We start from the raw sequence: 18454 nt of genomic DNA on the forward strand, positions 1-18454 counted from the left end.
CACGCATGTAGGGGATCCCCCACTTATAGGGAGACCCCACACGTACGGGAGCCCCCACTTGTAGGGGAAAGAAGAGGCGGCCCCCCTCAGCAGCGCCGCCCCGTCAGCGGCGGGTCTCGAACCCGGGCCCCTCCCTCAGCGGGCTCCCCTCCGAGCGGCGGGCGGGGCGGCCCCGCGCCGCCCAATGGGAGCGCGTCTTGCTGGCGGGTGGGGGGCGCGGCGGGGCGGCAGAGCGAGCAGCCATGGCGCGGGCGGGGCGGGCGGCGCGGCGGGGCAGCCCCGGCGCCACCAGTAGCACCAGTACCGCCGCCACCAGCCGCCCCGCACAGCTCCTGTAGCCGCGGCGGGGGCCCCGCGGAGCTGGCGAGCCGGGGCTCGGCGGCGGCAGGCGGCGGCGGCGGCGGCGGGGGGGCTCAGCAGGCGGTGGCCGCCCCGCCGCCCAAGAGGATGAAGAAGCGCAAGGAGCTGAACGCCCTGCTGGGGCTGGCCGCCGACGGGCGCCGCAAGAAGGCCGCCAAGAAGGGCTCCGGGCACCGGCTGCTGCGCACCGAGCCCCCCGCTTCCGACTCGGAGTCGAGCTCCCCCGAGGAGGAGGAGGAGGAGCTGGGGGGGGCGCGGGGCCGCTTCGCCAAGTGAGGGCTGGGGGGGTATGGGGGGATGTGGGGGGGGTGCGGGGCTCTCCCCGGTCTGCCCTGGTGGGGTCGGGGTGTGTGGTGTGAGGGGTGGCGGCGGGGGGGGCGTTTCAGCGAGGTGGCTAAAGTTGAATGTGCTGGGGGTGCTGCCTGTCTCCCTGTGCACCCTCACTTAGAAAACTTCCCCCTTAACTCCTGTCAAGCAAAGCCTGCGTGCCCTTCCCCTCCTCTGACAGATCAGCATTTTAAGTAAAACTTTTCTAGATACTCTTGAATACTCACCGTCAGTTTTCTTTCTCTTACCCAGGGGAGACTATCTGCGATGCTGCAAACTCTGTTACCCGTTATGCGCTTTTGTCATTCTTGCTGCCTGCGTGGTGGCTTGTGTTGGCTTGGTCTGGATGCAGGTAGCTCTCAAGGAGGATCTGGATGTGATAAAAGAGAAATTTCGAACTAGTAAGTATGCGTTCCTATGCTATTTCACATTTGCTTTCGGCAGTAGGAAAAGCTGTAGTTGCCTGCCTGCTTATTCAGAGCGGGAAGACACTAAGATAAACCCTCTGTGACTTTGAAGAGTCCTCTGAACCAAAAATAACGAGGCTGAGCGAATCTAAGGCAGGCATTATGTATTCCTGCCTGCTCGGTACCTCCTGAGGAGCAGGAATGCTGGATTCGGTGGGGCTTTGCTTGTACGTACACTTCTGAAATTCTAGACTTTGGGCTTGGGAGTGCTCCCTTCCAAAGCCACAGTTTAAAAAGAAATAGAAACTTTTGAAAAGCCCTGTAAAAGTAGTCTGAGGAGTTTTGATGCTTCTTTCCAAATAATATTAATGGAAAGTGATGTTCCCATCCTGAGCTTGTTTAAAAGCCTCTAATACTTGCGGTTGTGCTACTGCGATTTAAATGTTTTTTAGGTATTATGTTTTTTCTTGTATATCTTTGGGATGTTTATCTGGCTTTCATTGGCCAAGCTTTGTTCAACTTTTTTGTCTTGTTGGATGTGGCGTGGGGTTGTATCATGCTGAATACTTTGAAATACAGAGTTAACGTGAAGCATTTTGCTTGGAGGTCTCAGGTTTCCTCTGTGCATGTAAGATTTTAGTCCTAAAACAACTGCTGCAGTGCAGAGGTGTGACAAATAATAGGACTCGCGTGCAACGTGCTTTTGGGTCTCTATAGCATACCTCTAGATACAGGGTACATTTTGGTGACTTATTTTAGTGGTGTTTAAAATCGTGTATATTGAAAAAGGCGAGGATAAGCTGAGGAGCTGTGTGAAGGGAACAGATGATAGTGAATCCTGAACTTTCCTGTAGTCTGTGGATGCTTCAGGAGGGTTAAGTAGGTATGGTTTGCCTGAAGAGCATCATTGTTGACTGCAGATTTTGTCCTGTGGCTTTGGCCTTAATTTTGGATATATATATATTTTTGCTTAGGACATGAAAAAGACATTAAAAATAAGGCCAGAGAGTTCTTGAAATTGATCTGAAAAGTACGAGGGCGCTAGGGCTGGAGGTAGGCAGAGGGCTTGATCCACTAGTAGTGGAAGGAGACACTGAGGAAGCGTTTGCTGTTCTTTGAGGAGCTCTCTGCTGTTGGTGTCCTGGGCTTCCTGTTAGGGTGTGTAACGTTGCTGCCAGGTGGGGAGTAGCTGCGCTGCTAACCAGCTGTCTGCTGAGTTGAAATCTTCTGGCAGGCTACAAGAGAAGGCACTGCTTGTTAGGTCAGCTTTTTAGACTAACTGACACCGAAGCCCTAAAACTAGGCTTAACTGGAGTGCCCAGTTACAGGCACTGCGATGTGGCTCTGAACTTGCTGAGCAGCTCTGCAGTGCCTGTTTTCGTCTAGTTCTGGGCAAGCCACCTGCTGCTCTTCATGGACTGATCTAATTTAAGCAATAGTATCTACTGGCACTGAAAAGTCTGGTGTGATGACACTTGTTGGCTTTGGTGCAGTTAAGTTTCATCACTCCTGTTCTACAGACTTCTTTGTTAAAGAGTTGTTCGCTTGGAGCGCGCTCTCTGACAACCACAGATGGACTTGTTGTCTCCTTACTAGCTGTGATAGAAAACCAGTGCGTCTAATCCTCTGTGTGGTAATAAAATAGTCCCCTACTTCCCTGTTACTGCAATAGCATGCCTAGGAGCTGGACGAGAGTCACGTTGTGAGAGACAGCTTTAAAAACAATATTGACAACAACCAAAAACAGACAGCAAGGATAACCTGGTCCCAAAAGGTAAATTCTACTTTGGTGGAACAGGAGGGTGGAAGGAGGAACAAAGGTACACGGATCAGTCCTTTGGCTGCTCTGGAAAAAGTCTTCCTCCTCTGAAGGTTCATTGATTTTTGTCTTTTTTCCCCTGGAAGAGCAGATTCCCGTGGTGGTACCTGTTCTGCCATCCTTTGAACCAACTATGGTATGAGAGCGTTTTTAAAAATAAGACTTACTTGCGTCTCTAGTACGTTCGGGGTGGGGAGAAGTCATTGTAGTGTTGCCACTTAGTAAGGGTGCTGAGAACGCACATAGTATTTAACCCTCTAGCACTGCAGAAAACTCTTTAAGTGGGGTCTTGCTGTACACCGTGAGAGTGGCAAAACAGGCAGTAATCTGTCTGCAAGAGGCTCTGAAGTCTGGGGAGGAGACATCAGACTGAGTGCGTACATGAAGGTATGCAAACGCATGATCAGCTCTGAGTCTGTTTTGGATGAAATGTACTTCTTAGGGTCTTACTTAACCAGAAGTGTTATTTGGGTCTTGAGTGATCGGTACAGATTACTGCATACCTGTAAGTGACTTTAGAATTTGTTTTAAGTGAAGTGGCTTCTAGAAAACACATGGGTTTCCAGTTCTCTTTAGTCAACTCCTGCATGGGCCAAAAGCACTTCTGAAGGGCAACTCCTCTGGCCCCGTGGGTCATACGTGGGAATTTATTGTTGGAGCCGCCGGATGCACACCATGTAGGTAGCGCTGCTCTTGGCACTGTGGGGTCTGAAAGTTGGCAGTTTGCTGGGGAGCACTGCAGCATTCCTTCGCAGAGCAGAGGTGCGGGCTTTGGAGAGCCCTGTCACTGCCATCTCAAAACCTTTGCTCACTTGTTCCTCATACCTAGGGATTTAGGATTGCTTAATAGCACTTGCAGCTAAACAGCTTAGTCACTGCAGACCTGGAAGAGCTGCATTTCTCAGGCTCACGAGAACTGGTGAGAGCCACGTTTTCCCCCTTCTGTAGTACCAAGTGCAGTAAGAACTGACTATTTCCAAGGCACTTGTTTATCGATTTGTTTACCAACAGATGTTAGCGTGTAAGCATACGCATTTTTTTCAGTTGTCTTTCTGTCACATGGAAGAAGTGTAATCATGTTAATCTCTTTGGACTTCAGTTCATCAGCAGCAGCCTCTTTGTAGGCTTGAAAAGGGCATCGAGGTTCGTTTCGCGTGCCTGCTTTGCCCTGGTACTTTTGGCACTTCTTATTTACGTTTCTGTTACTATCTGGTGTCCCCCCTGTGAAAGTAATGCAAAGTAACTGCACTGAAAAAAGACCTGCTGAGGCTTTCTGGAGTGACAGTGCTGTTGCAAAGTGTTAAATTTAGTACGGTCTTTCTGGATTCTGTCTGCAGACGTTTGTACTCCTAAAAACAAAAATGAGCTGTTCCCAACAAATGCTGAAACCAGAAGTGGCAATAAGCTCCTGCAGAAACTGGTAATGCTGCCTTTGGCTGTTGTAGACCTTGTTGCTTGTAATTTGTTTCTTGCTTATTCAACATTGTTTCCCTGGACTTCTGTTGATTAAATTTATTTTTTTTTCATTCTTTAGTGGAATCTAATCAAAAGACGTCATTCCAAGAAATTCCTAAACTCAATGAAGATTTGGTGCAGAAGCAAAAGCAGCTAGAACAAATTGAGACTGGAGAACTGGGGCTAAGTAAAATTTGGATAAATATCACGGAGATCAATAAACAGGTGAGAAGAATCACTTTAATTTTATCTTTACAGAAAAAGTAAACCTGCAAGCAGAAAAAAAGCTTGAGTGCCTATGTAACTAAGTGCAGTGGTGAGCGGTTCTCCAAGGACTTCTGTGACCAGATGCCAAATGTTATTTTGAAAGTTGAAATAACGTATTCTTCTTAAACAAAAGGAGGTAGAACGTCCAGTTGGACTGGAGACTTGTTGCAAAAAGGAAGAATTATGCAACTGGTGGGAAGGCTTGAGGAGGAATTTCAGGAAACCTAAGAACTGTGCAGTTCTTATTGTCTTGCCAAATAACCGTGATGTTTACGAAGAGAGATTTGACACTTCAAATCTAAGGAGAGTATCTGCAAACGTTTCATGTGCATGGAGTGAAGTTAGCCCGAATCAGTGCGAGTTCATGCTGCTACAAAGGAAGCACTGACGTCTCGTGAATGTAAAATCTGCTAATACACGCTTGGAACCTGAGCTGGTGTAAATCTTAGCTCTGTTTACTGTGATAGAACTAAGCCACTTAACGGAAAGCTGTTTCCTCTGCTGATGTATTAGCTCATGCTTCAAACAAAGCATGCAGCAAGGCTCTTACTGAAATTCTTGTTTTGGAGGGTAAAAATTCATACCTGCTCGCAGTTAGTGGTATCCAGAGGTACGTGTGGGGTGGCCCTCTCTGATGCTGGGACTTTGGATTAAGTTTTAAAAACAGTTGAGGTGCCTGCTTGGATTGGTTTATTTGCAGTCCCATGCAGTGGTTGAGTGCACTTAAATACGTTTGAAAACTTGACTTGCTTTCTTTAGCACAATATATGTTATTCACAGTTGTTTAGGTGCCTCATTGGACTTTTAAAAGGCAATTATTATCTGCACCTGGATGTTAAAACCACTCGGGACATGGTTCCTGCTGGCCCTCAAGTTACTTCAGGGTCTGGTTCCAGTCTCAGCCAGAACTCAGTTATTGTTTTTTCCGTGAATTGTTGGGATACACTGCTGGGAATTATTTCAGCCAATATTCACAGCTGTGGAGCTAGAGACTCTGTAGGCCAGCTGGTCAAGGTTGGCCTGTTGTAAAACTAGGATCTTGCCCTTTTTCTCAGCTTGCAAGACAACTTTAATTTTTAACTAGAAGAAAGTGTGTTTTATCTGTTCTACTTTCTCGCTGTCAAGTGTGAGAAGAATGATTCTTCATTTGTTTCAACTGTTGTTGGCTGCAAACTGATCTTAAAGTGCTATTAGTAATTAATGACCAGCTCGTAGGTGTTTGTAATTTGACAGCCTCTTGTGTGGGATGAAAAATTAAGACTTGTAAAATCACTTGTAATCTGGGTAAGAGAGTTGACAGAAACCACTTCTGCAGCAGAAGGTTTGAGTGATATGTGCAAATTCTTTGCCTGTCGCTCATTTAGAGAAGTTGCATGGCTTTACTGGGTTTTGCTGGGCAGGTTTGTGATTGCTAAATGCAGAACTAGATGTCTGCTTCCTCTACGTAAAGGTTTCTTGTGCAAGATAAAAACAACAAAAAAACTTCCTTGGGCAACAACCTGTCCGTAAGGGTTGAGTATAAAACGGGCAGGCGGTACCCTATGTTTTTCATTCAGTTTAAAAAAAATTTGCTTCTCCTCCAAGAAGCAGGAGATTTTTTAATATAGCCTTAAGCAGGACCTCTATCCTAGAGACAAGGGTGTTTTTGTGTGTGTATATGTACGTATCTTTTTCTTGTGTCTTATGTTTTGGTGTTACAAATTAAGCCATTAGTATTGGGAAAGGTCAGAATCAGGATTATGTTGGCTGATTGTAAATATTCCTCTTTGTTTTTAGATTTCCCTATTGACCTCAACAGTAAATCATCTCAAAACCAACATAAAGTCTGCTTCTGATCTGATTTATCTTCCTGTCACGGTAGAGAAACTTCAGAAGGCAAGTACTGTACATGTGGCTATCGCTGAATGCGTTGTGTAGTGCTGTGCTGCAGCAGGGCTGTTGGGGACAGCAGTAACAACGGGAGCTACATGAATTGCGTGTGTGAAACAGCGGCTTCTCTGTTTTTAAATTGTGTTTCACATACTTCAGATAGAGTATGGTCCTAAGGTAATGTATGGCAGACTTTTTTATTGTTATTTTTTAAATAAAGAAGGATTTGGCTCTCCCCTTTTGGAGATTCACGTGTTTCTGGTTGTATTATGTTCTCACTTCTTTACCTTGGAGGTTGCTTTCCTTCAGGTTGCTAATCTTCCTAATCTCGTTTAAGACGCTTGCAAAAAGTCTGTCTGCAGCTTTACGGTGGTGGTGGTTGCAAATAGGAAGTTAGTTTGACTTTTCTTTTTTTTAATATGAAATAAATAGAAATTCATTGCTTTCTGGAAACAGTCCTGATAATGAGCAATACAGTACTACATCTGTATCTGCGTTTGTGGTCTTGAGGCAGGCAGAAGGGAGCAGTGTGCCTGGAACAGTAGTGTGGGAGCTTTCTTGGTGTTCAGCAGTTCAGTGCTTGCACAGTAAAACATACATTGTACTGAGATGTTTTTTTTTTTGACAATTCCTTGGAAGACGTGCCCAAATGGGTGACGCAGGCTTACTTATGAAGTGACCTCTGTTAATACAGTGTCTTACTGTCTGCCTTAGCTGAGCCCTCTTTTCCAAAGAACTGGCCTGTTCATTTTGGTAAAAAGAAAGGTTTGTTGAAACTTTCCCAGGTCTTCCATGGCAGTTCTGTTATTTAGAAATAAATATTTATATCGGGCTAACACCTAATGTCAGTCCAGTGCTCCTTGTAGCTTTTACGGGTTTCCACTTCTCCTCATTTCCTATCCCTACAAAGTTCCAGCATAATCAACAAGCTGGTCATATGCAAAATAATTAGTGTGGTTTGGCTGGTCAGTTCTGCTAGGAGTTCTTTTTCTGGGGGGAATATCAAGCTGTTTCTAATCTGCTGGTAGGAGCATGCTGGATTTTCACTGCGTTATGTCAGAAGTCGTAAAGAAGTACTTAGAGTCTAGAACCCGCACCTAATTTATTTATGTAATAACCTTGGTGTGATCTTGCTGCCTTTACTACAGTACTGTCAGGACAAACTGTTAGGGCCAACAAGTTTCAGCTCGCAGTGAGCTGCCGAACAGCAGGGCTTCTTGTTGAAATAAGCCCGCGTTTGGTCACACTTTGTGGAAAATCAAAGACCTTGCATACAGTGCTGGGAACTTTCAGGGTTCCTTTCAGTCTCTGCTGTTGTGTTGAAGTAAGGTGCTAGATGTGGCATCTGTTTCCTCTTCTCTCTTGGTGCCACCTTTGCTTGCATGTACGTTTCAGAAGGTTGATGGTATAAAAACAGAGCTGGAATCCTTCTAGGAAGTATGTTTTGAGCATAGAAAAACTATTCTGAAGTTTAAATACAACAATTTTAATGTTTTTTTTTCAGTGTCATGTTAATGAAGAGCAATAGTTTTCAAAGCTCAGACTTCTTTTAGACCTCTGGCTGTGTGCATGCTGCAGTACCTTCTGTCAGACGGGAGAACTTAGTGGGTATAGGTGGGTGGCCTGGTTTTTGATAGGTCTAGAGAAAACGTCTTGCTCAACTATCTGTTGCAATCCCCTGTATTTGGAATCACCTGCCTTTTTTTTTTTTTTGAAGGAAGGGCTGCTATTGGAATTAAATTTATTTTTTTAAGCCCTCTTTCATCAAATCATCCTGCAAACAGGGAGCTGCTTGCTGATCTTAGTCCTGAAGGGTTACTGAGGGAGTTGCTCATGCGCAGGGGCTTGTGTTCTGACTGATGAAAGGTGCTAAGAGTGTTCTGAGGTCCTCCAAGGCAGGGAGATTGTTCAGACTTGCAAAAAGAAAGAAGTGGAGGATGGTTTGTGTGGATATCATTTGGATATACTCTGGGTAGCCGTGGTGTCACTCATGTGCCATAAGGACTTGTGAATGTAATGGGCTCATAGGGAGAGGGGATTTTTAGATGGGTTTTATTTGTTTTGATCATTGAAGAAAGTATTCAAAATGGAATGAGAAGCATAGGGGAGAGCTCTGTCCTATTACATCAGTGTTTGTGTCCTATCTGACACTTTGACTCTGCTATGGAACTATGCCATCAGCTAGTAAAACATCAGTGCAGCTTTTCAGAATGGTTTCTGAAGTCTGGATGTAGGGGGAGTGCAAATAGGTGACGGGGGAATGAGAGTGCAGTAGTCAGAAGCAGAGGTGGCTGTCACAGCACGCTGGCTGTACCTGTGGAATTCATGCGGGCTTTCCTGATGCTTCAGAGCTGTTCTTTCATTTAAAAAAAAAAGCAATACTTGGAAACCTAGACAACAGCCTTTGGCAGACCAGTTTTGCAGCGCATGACGTGTCTGACAGGTAGGCCTCGAAGTCAATTAAGGCAGGGTAAATAGATGATGTCAGCATCCTTGTGTTTAATACAAATACTCCACGCAGAGAGGAAGACAGATTTCTTCATCTCAGGACTTTTTTTAATGCCAGAACCTTTGCGTTGCTCTGGGAGTAGTAAGCCTGTAATTTTGGTCATCTAGCTTAAGCTGTCATGGTATAGGGGGTGTGTGCATTTTATTGGCCCTGAGATGCCCTGGCTATGGTTTGCTGTTTTGCCTGTGAAGGAAGTTCTGCATCCTCCAAGCTCGACTGCCTGTTTTTGTGGCAGCCTGCCTGCTGTTTCGTTAACAAAACACTGTGTTTAGCAAATGGAAACGTTGGAACAATGCAGTTGAGGCAGGCTGAGATTTTTGTCTTACTCTTTTCTTCCAGACTGTGGCAAACATAGGTAGCACTCTTACCAGCGTTTCTCATGATGTTGAAAACATACAGACAGCTATTGAAGAATACAAGAAATCCATAGAAGTACTCCAGAATGAAGTGGTAAGAAAATGCGCTGATAGAACTCTGTGTAAAGTTTACCTGCCTAATATAAAACAAGCCTAAGAACTCTTAAGTTCTTGTTCTACATCTTTGAAACACTTTCTAGGTCTCAGTAGGTGCAGGCTGATACATTAATATACTGATCTTGTTACCCTGCGTAGCGTCTCCTGTGTGGTCCCAAGTATGTGTTTTTCTAGAGCCAGAATAGTTGCTTCCTACTGTATTTTCTGTCCTGCAGATTTTTACTTGCTGCTACACAAATGTGGAGCCTTGGGAATCTTTCCTGCTGTGTGATACAGAGTACTGCTTATGGTGTAACTCTCTGCACCATGTCTTAAGAATGGTATGGTGAAAGTGTCGAGAAAATTGAATTAAGGATGTGTGTGAGAATAAAATTACTGACCATATTTACCAGAAACTGTTCGCTGTATTTACACTGACCTCTCTTGCTTGGGAAGTGGAAATTTTCTAGTGGAAAAAGAGTCAACAAATATTTTTTCAGTTAGAATGCAATACAGCATTACTTTGAATAATTCCTTTTTCTCCTGCAAATATTCTCATTAGACGCCTTTTGAAACTTAATTTAGTTAGTGGGTACTGCAGAAACTTTATAGGTGTAGCCTGTGTAGCAGTGGTGAAATGTGTCTCATAAGACTGTGTTAAAGGAGAATACCTAGTTGGAGTGTTTAATAACAAACAAAAACAACCCCAAACCCATACTTGGATCCTCAGTGTTTGAAACAGAAAACTGTGTTAGTCTGGTTAAGATACTGCTTGCACGAGTGACACTAATTATAACAAAACATCCTTACCTACATTCTGCCAGTTCTTAAAAGCTTCGTATTTTCTATGAGCTTTTGGTAACATAATTTTCTGCTTCTTTCCTTAGAAGGAATTGAAACAGCTAACTTCATTTCCTTCCACTGTTCTGCCAAGAACTGAGAGAAATCAGACAGAAAATTGCAAACAGGTATTTTTCTCCCTTGCGTATTGAATATTGGTACAAGTGGTACTTAACGTTTTTGTGTGTTTTACAATATTGTAGCGTAAAAAAGTATGGTTTTATGAAGGCAAAATACAGATGGCATAATTCAAAACCAAGTGTAAGATAATTTTACTGTAGTTTGTTCCTGTGCATGTGCAAACACGAAAGTATTCTAGCCTGAGAGTACCTTTTTTCTTTTGGTGTGTTTTAACTGGGTGAGGAGTAGAACGTCTGAAATGGAATATCAAACAAGTTACTGTGTACTTTGCTCATGTAAATTTAAATGATTTAAAGGCTTTTTATTGAATGGATTTTATGGCAGGTACTTGCCAATCTGAGCAAATCTGGGAGTGGCATGTGTTGAGTCACCCTCAATGTAATGAAGTGTGGAAAGTGGGGATTAAAAAAATAAAAAGGTGATTAGCCAAAATGGCCTGTAATGGAATTACTGCATTTATTTGTATTTAATACAATTATTATATTCCTCAAACTGAATCTTATGTATAAATACCAGCTTCTTAGAGTGACCCTCTGGCTACCCAGAGTATATCCAAAAATAATTGGTGTAGTTACCAGGCTTGCTCTGGAAAACTAGATGAATAGGCTTTGTGTGTTTGCTGGCACAGCTGAATTGATTACATTAGCAACAAAGCGGTTAGCCCTGAGGAAAATCTCAGTTTCAAACTTTGAAAGCTGGAATAACTTTCTGGAAGCTTCCAGTTGAATGTTTTCAGCATTTCTGTGGAGAGCCAGCCTGAAGCCTTCCTGGTTAAACTGGGTCAGTCACCATGTTGTTAATAGCAAGAGCGCTGCAGAAGCGAAGTAAACTGCCGTGTTCTGACTTTTTTATATTTCAGGAAAGCCAGTCACTCCATGCAGCTTTGGAGGAGCTAAATAATTCTGTAGTGGCGTACCAGAAGTTGAATGATATCAAGCTTCTAAATGTGGATTCAGCCATCGGTAACCTCAGCCGGAGGGTTACGCTGTTGGAAAACTCTCCCGTTGCTGTGAATAAACTGGACAAAAGAGACAACTTGTCTACCAGTGTGGTAAGCGTGACTGTGGGTGTCTACTAATTTCAGTTCTTTCTACGCAGGGCATTTGTAGCTTTTTAAGGCCCAACTAAAGAAGTGAGAGTAAAACTTGAGAGGCTTAGGATTTCATTTAAAAAAGCTGGAATTTGATTATCTGATCAGAAATATGTAACTTAATGACCACTTCAAAGAAACTCCTATCTTCTTCCCTTCAGAATCTGCAGAAGAATGTCCTAAACATTTTGATGTTTAAGACTTAGTTGCTTAATGGGATGGGATTCCCAAACCTCTTAAACTATGTTTGGGCAAGCCTCTCCGGCATATAGGACATCTGTCAAGACCACCAGGAAGTTAGGTGGGCTTCTGGATTGTTCATCTGTACTTAAATGCTCAAAAAAGCATTTAAATATGTTCACAGATCTTTCCAATGCCTTCTGTAGGCTGTGCTGAGTCCAGACTCTATGAACATGTTTTGTATACTGAACAGCAAGAAACATGCTGACACTGCTGTGGTAAATTATATCATTCACTGTCTTGATATTTATTCTAGCTTGTACTTGTCCTGTTTTTATCCTGCTTTGTGCCTGGCATATTTGAAGGAAAGAAACTTTATTATAGAAAATTAATGTAAATTAAAAATAAGTACGTGTGTACACTCAGCTCTCCTCCATTTTCACTCTAGGGGAATGATACAACTACCTCTCTAAAAGTGGAAAATGAAGATCAACTAGATAATGAAACACATTCAAATAAAGAACTGAAGGTAAAGTAAGGAAACGCAAACTATACTGGGTTAGTAGACCCTGTCATTGTCTTCTCATCATGTTTTAAATGAGACTTGAGAAAAGATCTGCAAGTAGGCTTATCTGACCCAGTTTCTTTTAAAAGTACAGTGTAGAAGGACAGTTTACCCACCCCATTTTGGGGACAGGATGTGAATTAGGATGGAAGAAAAGTTGTGATAAAGTTTTGTTGTTCTGACTATGGGATAACACAGCAGAGCTGCTGTAATATCCTTTCGTGCAGCTGAAAGTCTTTCAGACCATGGTCCAGTGCAGTGAGGGACTTTGGCAGCTGGCTCAGTTTGAGTTCCCATTGTCATGCCCTCAGCAAAGCTGTCCCAGCTATTCTAGGTTCACTCCGTAAATGGTGTTATGACATTTTTCCATGTGTAAAAACTTTCTTGGGTTATGTTTATCCTTAATAAACATAGTGCATCATAGGGGAAGTCATGAAAGGGTGAGAGGACGGAATTCAAGAAGACAGTGCAGTGCTGCCCAGGCCTGCACAGTCCCTGTTTGTCCTCTGACTTCAGAGCTGTAGCCTCAGGAGCTAACAGCCAAAATTTGACTTAGAGAAACTTTGTAGTAGTGGAGTCCACATATTGATGAAAGTCTTCTCTCAGTAATGATCGAATAACTGACTGTGAGCAAGTTTAACAGACTTAACTGAACGGCCAAGTTGTGGGTTAGGGATGAGGGGTAGTGCTAAAGTTACTTTGCACATTCTGGCAAGGAGGCAGATGAGTGAACTGACTACGCTGTCATGTCAGGCTTGGATTGATGTGAACGCAACCTGTAATCTGGAATTTTATCGTAAAAGAGCAGAAGAGATCCAGACTAAAAAATGTGATGGTTGACAGTGATATAGTAATTCCTACCTGAAAGTAGTCAATGCTGCAAACAAACATTTGAAACAATTATGTAATTCAATTAATGTATAAATGTTCATTCCAAGGACATTTGTTGACTTTCTGTATTATCATTTGTGAGTATCTTACTCATTTGTATAAGAAATATAGAAATGTCACGTTATTTTGAAATTGGTGTCTGCAAAATACTTGCCTACTTCTTGGGTTGAGGTACTGATTCTATTTCTTCTTATAGAATGTGTGAATTTACTCCTGAAGTTTCTCCACCGCTTTTTTTGAAAATGATAGTGATCAAGTTTTTAAATGATTAGGTCATTCAAAAGTACTTGGATGTTTTAAGTGAATTCTTGTTCTGATCTCCTCTGTCTATTGAAGAGGGTGCTTTTTAAGAAAATTATTTTCAACATGTGCAGGAACCAGGAACCAGAGATTCTCAGGTATTAAAACTAAGAGAGAAGCTTCAGCTGATCAGTGCTCTCACAAGCAAGCCAGAAGATGACCGTCCCATTGAGGCATCAAAGAATGGTAAGAATGTTGTGCAAGAGTAATCCATAAAGGTTAAGGTTCCTGGTGTAATTAAAAGAATAAGTAATGAAGGTGAATAAGTTATACAGCTTTCCTAAGATTTTTGGTGAAGATGAATTCAGTCAGGCAGAAAACGGGTCTAAGACGTAGAAAATGACATGTGAATACAAAAGTTTCCTTAGCAACTTTCCAGCAGTTGCTGTTATGGAAGTAGACAATGATACATCCCCAGAGAAGGGAGGAGATGGTAAAAGCAGCTCAGGTGGGCTGATACAGATTGAATTACTAAAGTTTGTTCATTGCTTTCAGAATAGGAAGTAGAAAGCATTTGCCAGCCAGTCATTCTGTGTTTGAGGTTTACAAATATACATCCACGAGTACAGCGTGAAAGGTTAAAGCTGTATAACTGTCCAAAAATAAGCCTTCATTCCTTCTGTTCTTCTACTTTTGGTAAAAGTGGATAACACTACTATATCCTGAAACAATTTTGCACTATTCTTAGCCCATATAGCATGTGTGATGTAAAAAATCTTTGAATTAGTTCTACTGGCTTTTTCCTGTTTGTTTCTGCTGACTAATTCTGTGGAAATAATAAGACTAACAGAAATTGTTTTGCAACAGTTGAAAGTAGTTCGAGTACTACGGCAAAGCCCACAGACCTTTCAAGGCTGACTTCAAGGTCAGCTGATGACAACACAGAGAAGAATGGACAGCTGAGACATCTGTCCTTGCCAGAAATTTCCAGCATAGAAGGTGTGTGCTTTCTAGGCTGACCTTTTCTTTTTGTAAATATTTCATGCGAATGTTCAGGGGACATTAAGTGTAGCTGGAATTATGTTAGTGTCTGGACAATCTGTGAGAAGTTCGGTCAAGTTGAAAAGGTTGAAAACCACAGATTTAACAGAGAGAAAAGAATAGCATATAAAAGAAATGGGGATTTAAACAGGCGCGTGCATTAAGGTCAGTGATGTGTTCTGTGTGCCAAAGTATTGTGCCAAGTGCCCAACAGATTGGGAGAGTAGTCAAGGGCAGAGCTAGGGTGCTGAAGGAAAACGAAGTAGGTGTGAATGTGCACGTTGTTTTCTTTTTCCTCTTCGATTCTTTTTTTTTTTCTCCCTTTAAGAGAATGCTGCCTGGTGGAATGAATGGCTTCTGGATCTTGCTGTTCAATCTCTTCAGCTACTGAAAGGGCATTGCTTTGCTTCAGGAAATGAATAGGCACTTTTCCCTTTATATGATCCGTGCTGTTGGTATAGCAACAGTCATTCAGAGCTTGCTTTTGTGGAAGATAACTGCATCTCTGTGCAGTGGGTAATGGTAGAATGGGCTATTAGATGTGGCTAGAAATGGGGATTTTTTTTAAAAGACTTATTGTAATTTAATTCAGAAATGTTGATGTTTGTGCTTTTTACTTCTGAACTGTTACTGACGCTTATGACAATACAGAAGGCAAGCTGTGTATTTGGGGATGTTTTACTTAATTACTAGGTAGTAACACATAATGCAGTAAAACTGGAAGAGTAACTTACACAGTATTCCTGTGTACTTCAAAGAATTACTTCTAAATCATTGTTCTCTTTGCAGATCTTCAGAATTTGTTTGAAAAAGCACCTGAAGATGCTGACGGAAAACTGTCTTTTGAAGATCTTCAAAAGCTGCTTGGCTCTATAGCCCAGGATTCAGAGATCTTTAAGAAATTTGACACAGATGGAGATGAGAAATACTCATTACAAGAACTGAGACTAGCTTTAGGTATATAGGAGATACATATATTTAGAAATGTGATATTGATGGACGCTACTGTAGCTAAAGGAAACTACGGGATATGAAAAAAACTGTCTGCACTTTCCCAGTGTTTTACTGATCTTTGGAGTGAAATTACTGTACACGTTGCCACCTTTTTTTTTTTCTTTTATTGAAAACAAATTACAAGTTTAGATGTCGATAGGACATAATATTGGGACTGTTAAAATCCAGAAAATTCCCACACTTGTTTAGATGCATTTGTTGGTCATTCTTTCCGAGGGAGTTCTTGTTTTTAATTTAAAATACAAAAATAAAACTATGGTTTTATATTTCACTGAAATTTGCCTTAAATTAGAGAGTTGCACTTTATGTAAAGCAGAAAGAGATCTGTCTTGTAAAGATGGGCTTTCTCTGCTTGTAAATATTTGAAATAGAGTAAATTATGCATATTTAAGGGGAGGTTTGTGTCAGGGGCTGCGTTGGTAGTAAACTTTATAATGGGAGATTTGGCTAAAAGGCGTAGGTGAGAGCTTTAACTAAAATTCTAGTTTTGACTAAGTATATCCATGAATGAGTTTGGACTCAGGCAGAGGAAGGAAGGAGTGGTAAACTATGTCCATCTATAGCAGGACTTACTTTTAGAGGGAAGAGTTGAATGTGTTTTTCTATCGTGAGCCTACAGGAGCAATTGCCTACCAAGTGCTTGGGTTTTCACTCCAGCATTCTTTTAGCTTTGCTGTATTGCATCCAGATTACATTTTGTGAGATGAGCCTATCTTTTTTTTGTTTGTTTGTTTGTTTTTTAAAAAAAAAAAAGCTACTGAATAACAGATACCTAAGAGGTAAAAGTCTGCAATGCAGCCTGCTGAGTAGCACCTGAACAGTTCATACCCCTGCACGCTGTGCAGGGAGCAGTCAGAGGTGTGTTGAGTCTCGCTGACTGGTCACCAGAGATCTTGTGAATGAGGTTGCCAATGCTGCTGGCTTCTTCCACCCGCTGTTGGTGGGGTCACTGATGAAGAGCCCTGAGTAAGGCTCCTTGTCAGTAGGATTGTGAGTAGGTGGGAGCAGCCTGGAGTAGAACTTGTGGGTTGTTTTCTGTCTAATGTGCATGTGATTGCTTCTTGGTACCTAACTTTTGTCTTTGTCAAAAAAGGATGTACAAGGCAGGACAGGATTGTATAATCACATCAGTGCTCTCTACTGATGAGTGCTTTTTAAATGAGGTTTCACTAGGATAGAGGAATTTCAGGGTGTGTTTATACTAGTGGATGTAAACACTGTGTTTATAACCTTCTTGAATGTAAAAAGAAAAAATAAAATGGAGAAGGGATTCTTTTGCAGGCCAGGTCAGAGCCACATCAGGTGATTTTGCTCACAGTATCACTGATCTTGTTGGGAGCCTTTTTGCATGATTAGTGAATTGAAATTACCCACCTCACAGAAACATCAGTTTATGTGGAAGTCAGTTGATAACTGTTGAATTTTGTGTAACTTTGGATTGGATGTTTATAGTTTTATTAATAATTGTATTCTGGAAGTGTGTATCAGTGAAGGAATGCGCAAAATGAAACCCTTTTATTCATTGCTTAGGCTTCTTTCACTGTTGCTCTTCTGTCCTATTTGGGTAATGCAGACGTGACCCGCTAAGGAGATGCTTTTGATGTGACATTTTAAAACACAGTATTTAAAAACAAATTAAAACCAACCAACCTTGGCTTTATGAGGACAAGAAGCTAATATCTGCTTCTTGCAGCTTCCCATACTCTTTTATACACTTATATATAATTCCTTAACCAAATAATAAAAAAAAAGCAATAAAATGTAACCGTTCTGGTATTTTATTTGTACATAGTGTATCATAGCCATATGCCAGAGTTTGCAAAATATTTTTGGAAATTTGATTTGTATGAAAACTACCTTAAATTATAAGGGATTATTGTGCTGCCGTGCGAATCTACCAGTGTTTTGTTTTGATACAGTCTGCTTTACTTTTGGAAGGCTTTTCAACAGCAATAGTGAAATTTGTCAGCTGAGCTTGTCTTGAGAATAGTGTGTGCTGCTCCAGACACTGGTGTCTTGTGTACGTGGCCAGGGAACTGAGTTGCAATTGATAAGCAATTGGCATTCAGGCACAGCTGTTCAGTGGTGCTGCTTAACTTGCATGTCAAGAGCATGGTCAGTTGCTAATTGCTGTAGTCACTGCAGTGTAGGATGGACTTGTGCTTTGAGTTTAATGAACCACGACCATCCGGGAGTGCAGCAGTAGCTTTTGCTCGGCCTAGACTAGCCGGCAGCTCTTTGTTGCAGCCTCAGAGCGTAGTGCTGTGATCCCTTCAGGTTTTCTGCCTTGTCTCCAGTCTCCATCCCGCATGCTTCTCGCTGCAGGGTTCTCTGCTCTCGTGTGTTAGTGCTGCAGGTGGCAGAGGGCACAGAAGTCAGGGACAAAGAACGCACCTGTCTGGATCTGTGCTGGCAGTGAGGAGCTGGTGGGACATTTGTGGCTTCACGTTGTGGTCCTAGGAGCCCCAAAACCTTTGGCCTGCCCTTGGGTAGCAAGTGCTGGAGGGGCAAGGTCTGAAATCAAGAGGTGACGTGATGGCAGTGGGCACGTTAGGGATAATTTAGGACTCGGGGGAGTGAGCAGGAGACGTGACTTGGTGTTGGATGGTCTGAGAGGATCATGGTGCTGTGACGAGCGTGTCCCCGTCCCTGGCACAGGGCATGGCGAGGGACGAGGCCGGCACGGTGCTGAGGGACAGGCTGCTCGCAGGTGACAGCAGGAGCGCGGTGACGCTCCTGAGATGCTCTGTGACGCTCGGTGTCATTTCCAGCTTGTAATCTTTCTATATTTTTGGTGACTCCTGTGTCGGGACCACTTTGTATCTTCACTTTGCCAAGTTTCGCTGCTGCCCTGTACCCGTTTCGGAAACGTGTAGCGGCTTTACGGGTCCGCGCGAGCTGGCTGAACCCCCACACCCGTTACCGTGTGCCGCGGCTTTGATTTACCTCAATAAAAGCTCGTTTTTAGCCTGCGTGTCTCTCTCCCG

The 18454-nt window shown here is 42.7% G+C and overlaps 1 protein-coding gene across 2 annotated transcripts; it reads left to right on the forward strand.

The window, feature by feature from the left end:
• Positions 1-207: 207 nt before the first annotated feature.
• Positions 208-18439, forward strand: EFCAB14 (EF-hand calcium binding domain 14). 2 transcript variants are annotated; one of them, XM_080602724.1, is made up of 11 exons: positions 208-632; positions 940-1088; positions 4448-4593; positions 6412-6510; positions 9353-9463; positions 10356-10433; positions 11306-11497; positions 12165-12245; positions 13547-13658; positions 14280-14411; positions 15243-18439. In XM_080602724.1, exons 1-11 carry the CDS (start codon positions 448-450, stop codon positions 15416-15418), a joined length of 1461 nt encoding a protein of 486 aa, XP_080458850.1. In that variant the 5' UTR covers positions 208-447; the 3' UTR covers positions 15419-18439. The 2 variants fall into 2 exon arrangements, with proteins under 2 accessions (XP_080458850.1, XP_080458849.1); XM_080602723.1 differs by having other exon boundaries at positions 209-632; positions 10353-10433; positions 15243-16203.
• Positions 18440-18454: the final 15 nt, after the last annotated feature.

The sequence above is a fragment of the Anser brachyrhynchus genome (genome assembly GCF_964034855.1).
Source record: "Anser brachyrhynchus genome assembly, chromosome: 8".
Lineage (NCBI taxonomy): Eukaryota > Metazoa > Chordata > Aves > Anseriformes > Anatidae > Anser > Anser brachyrhynchus.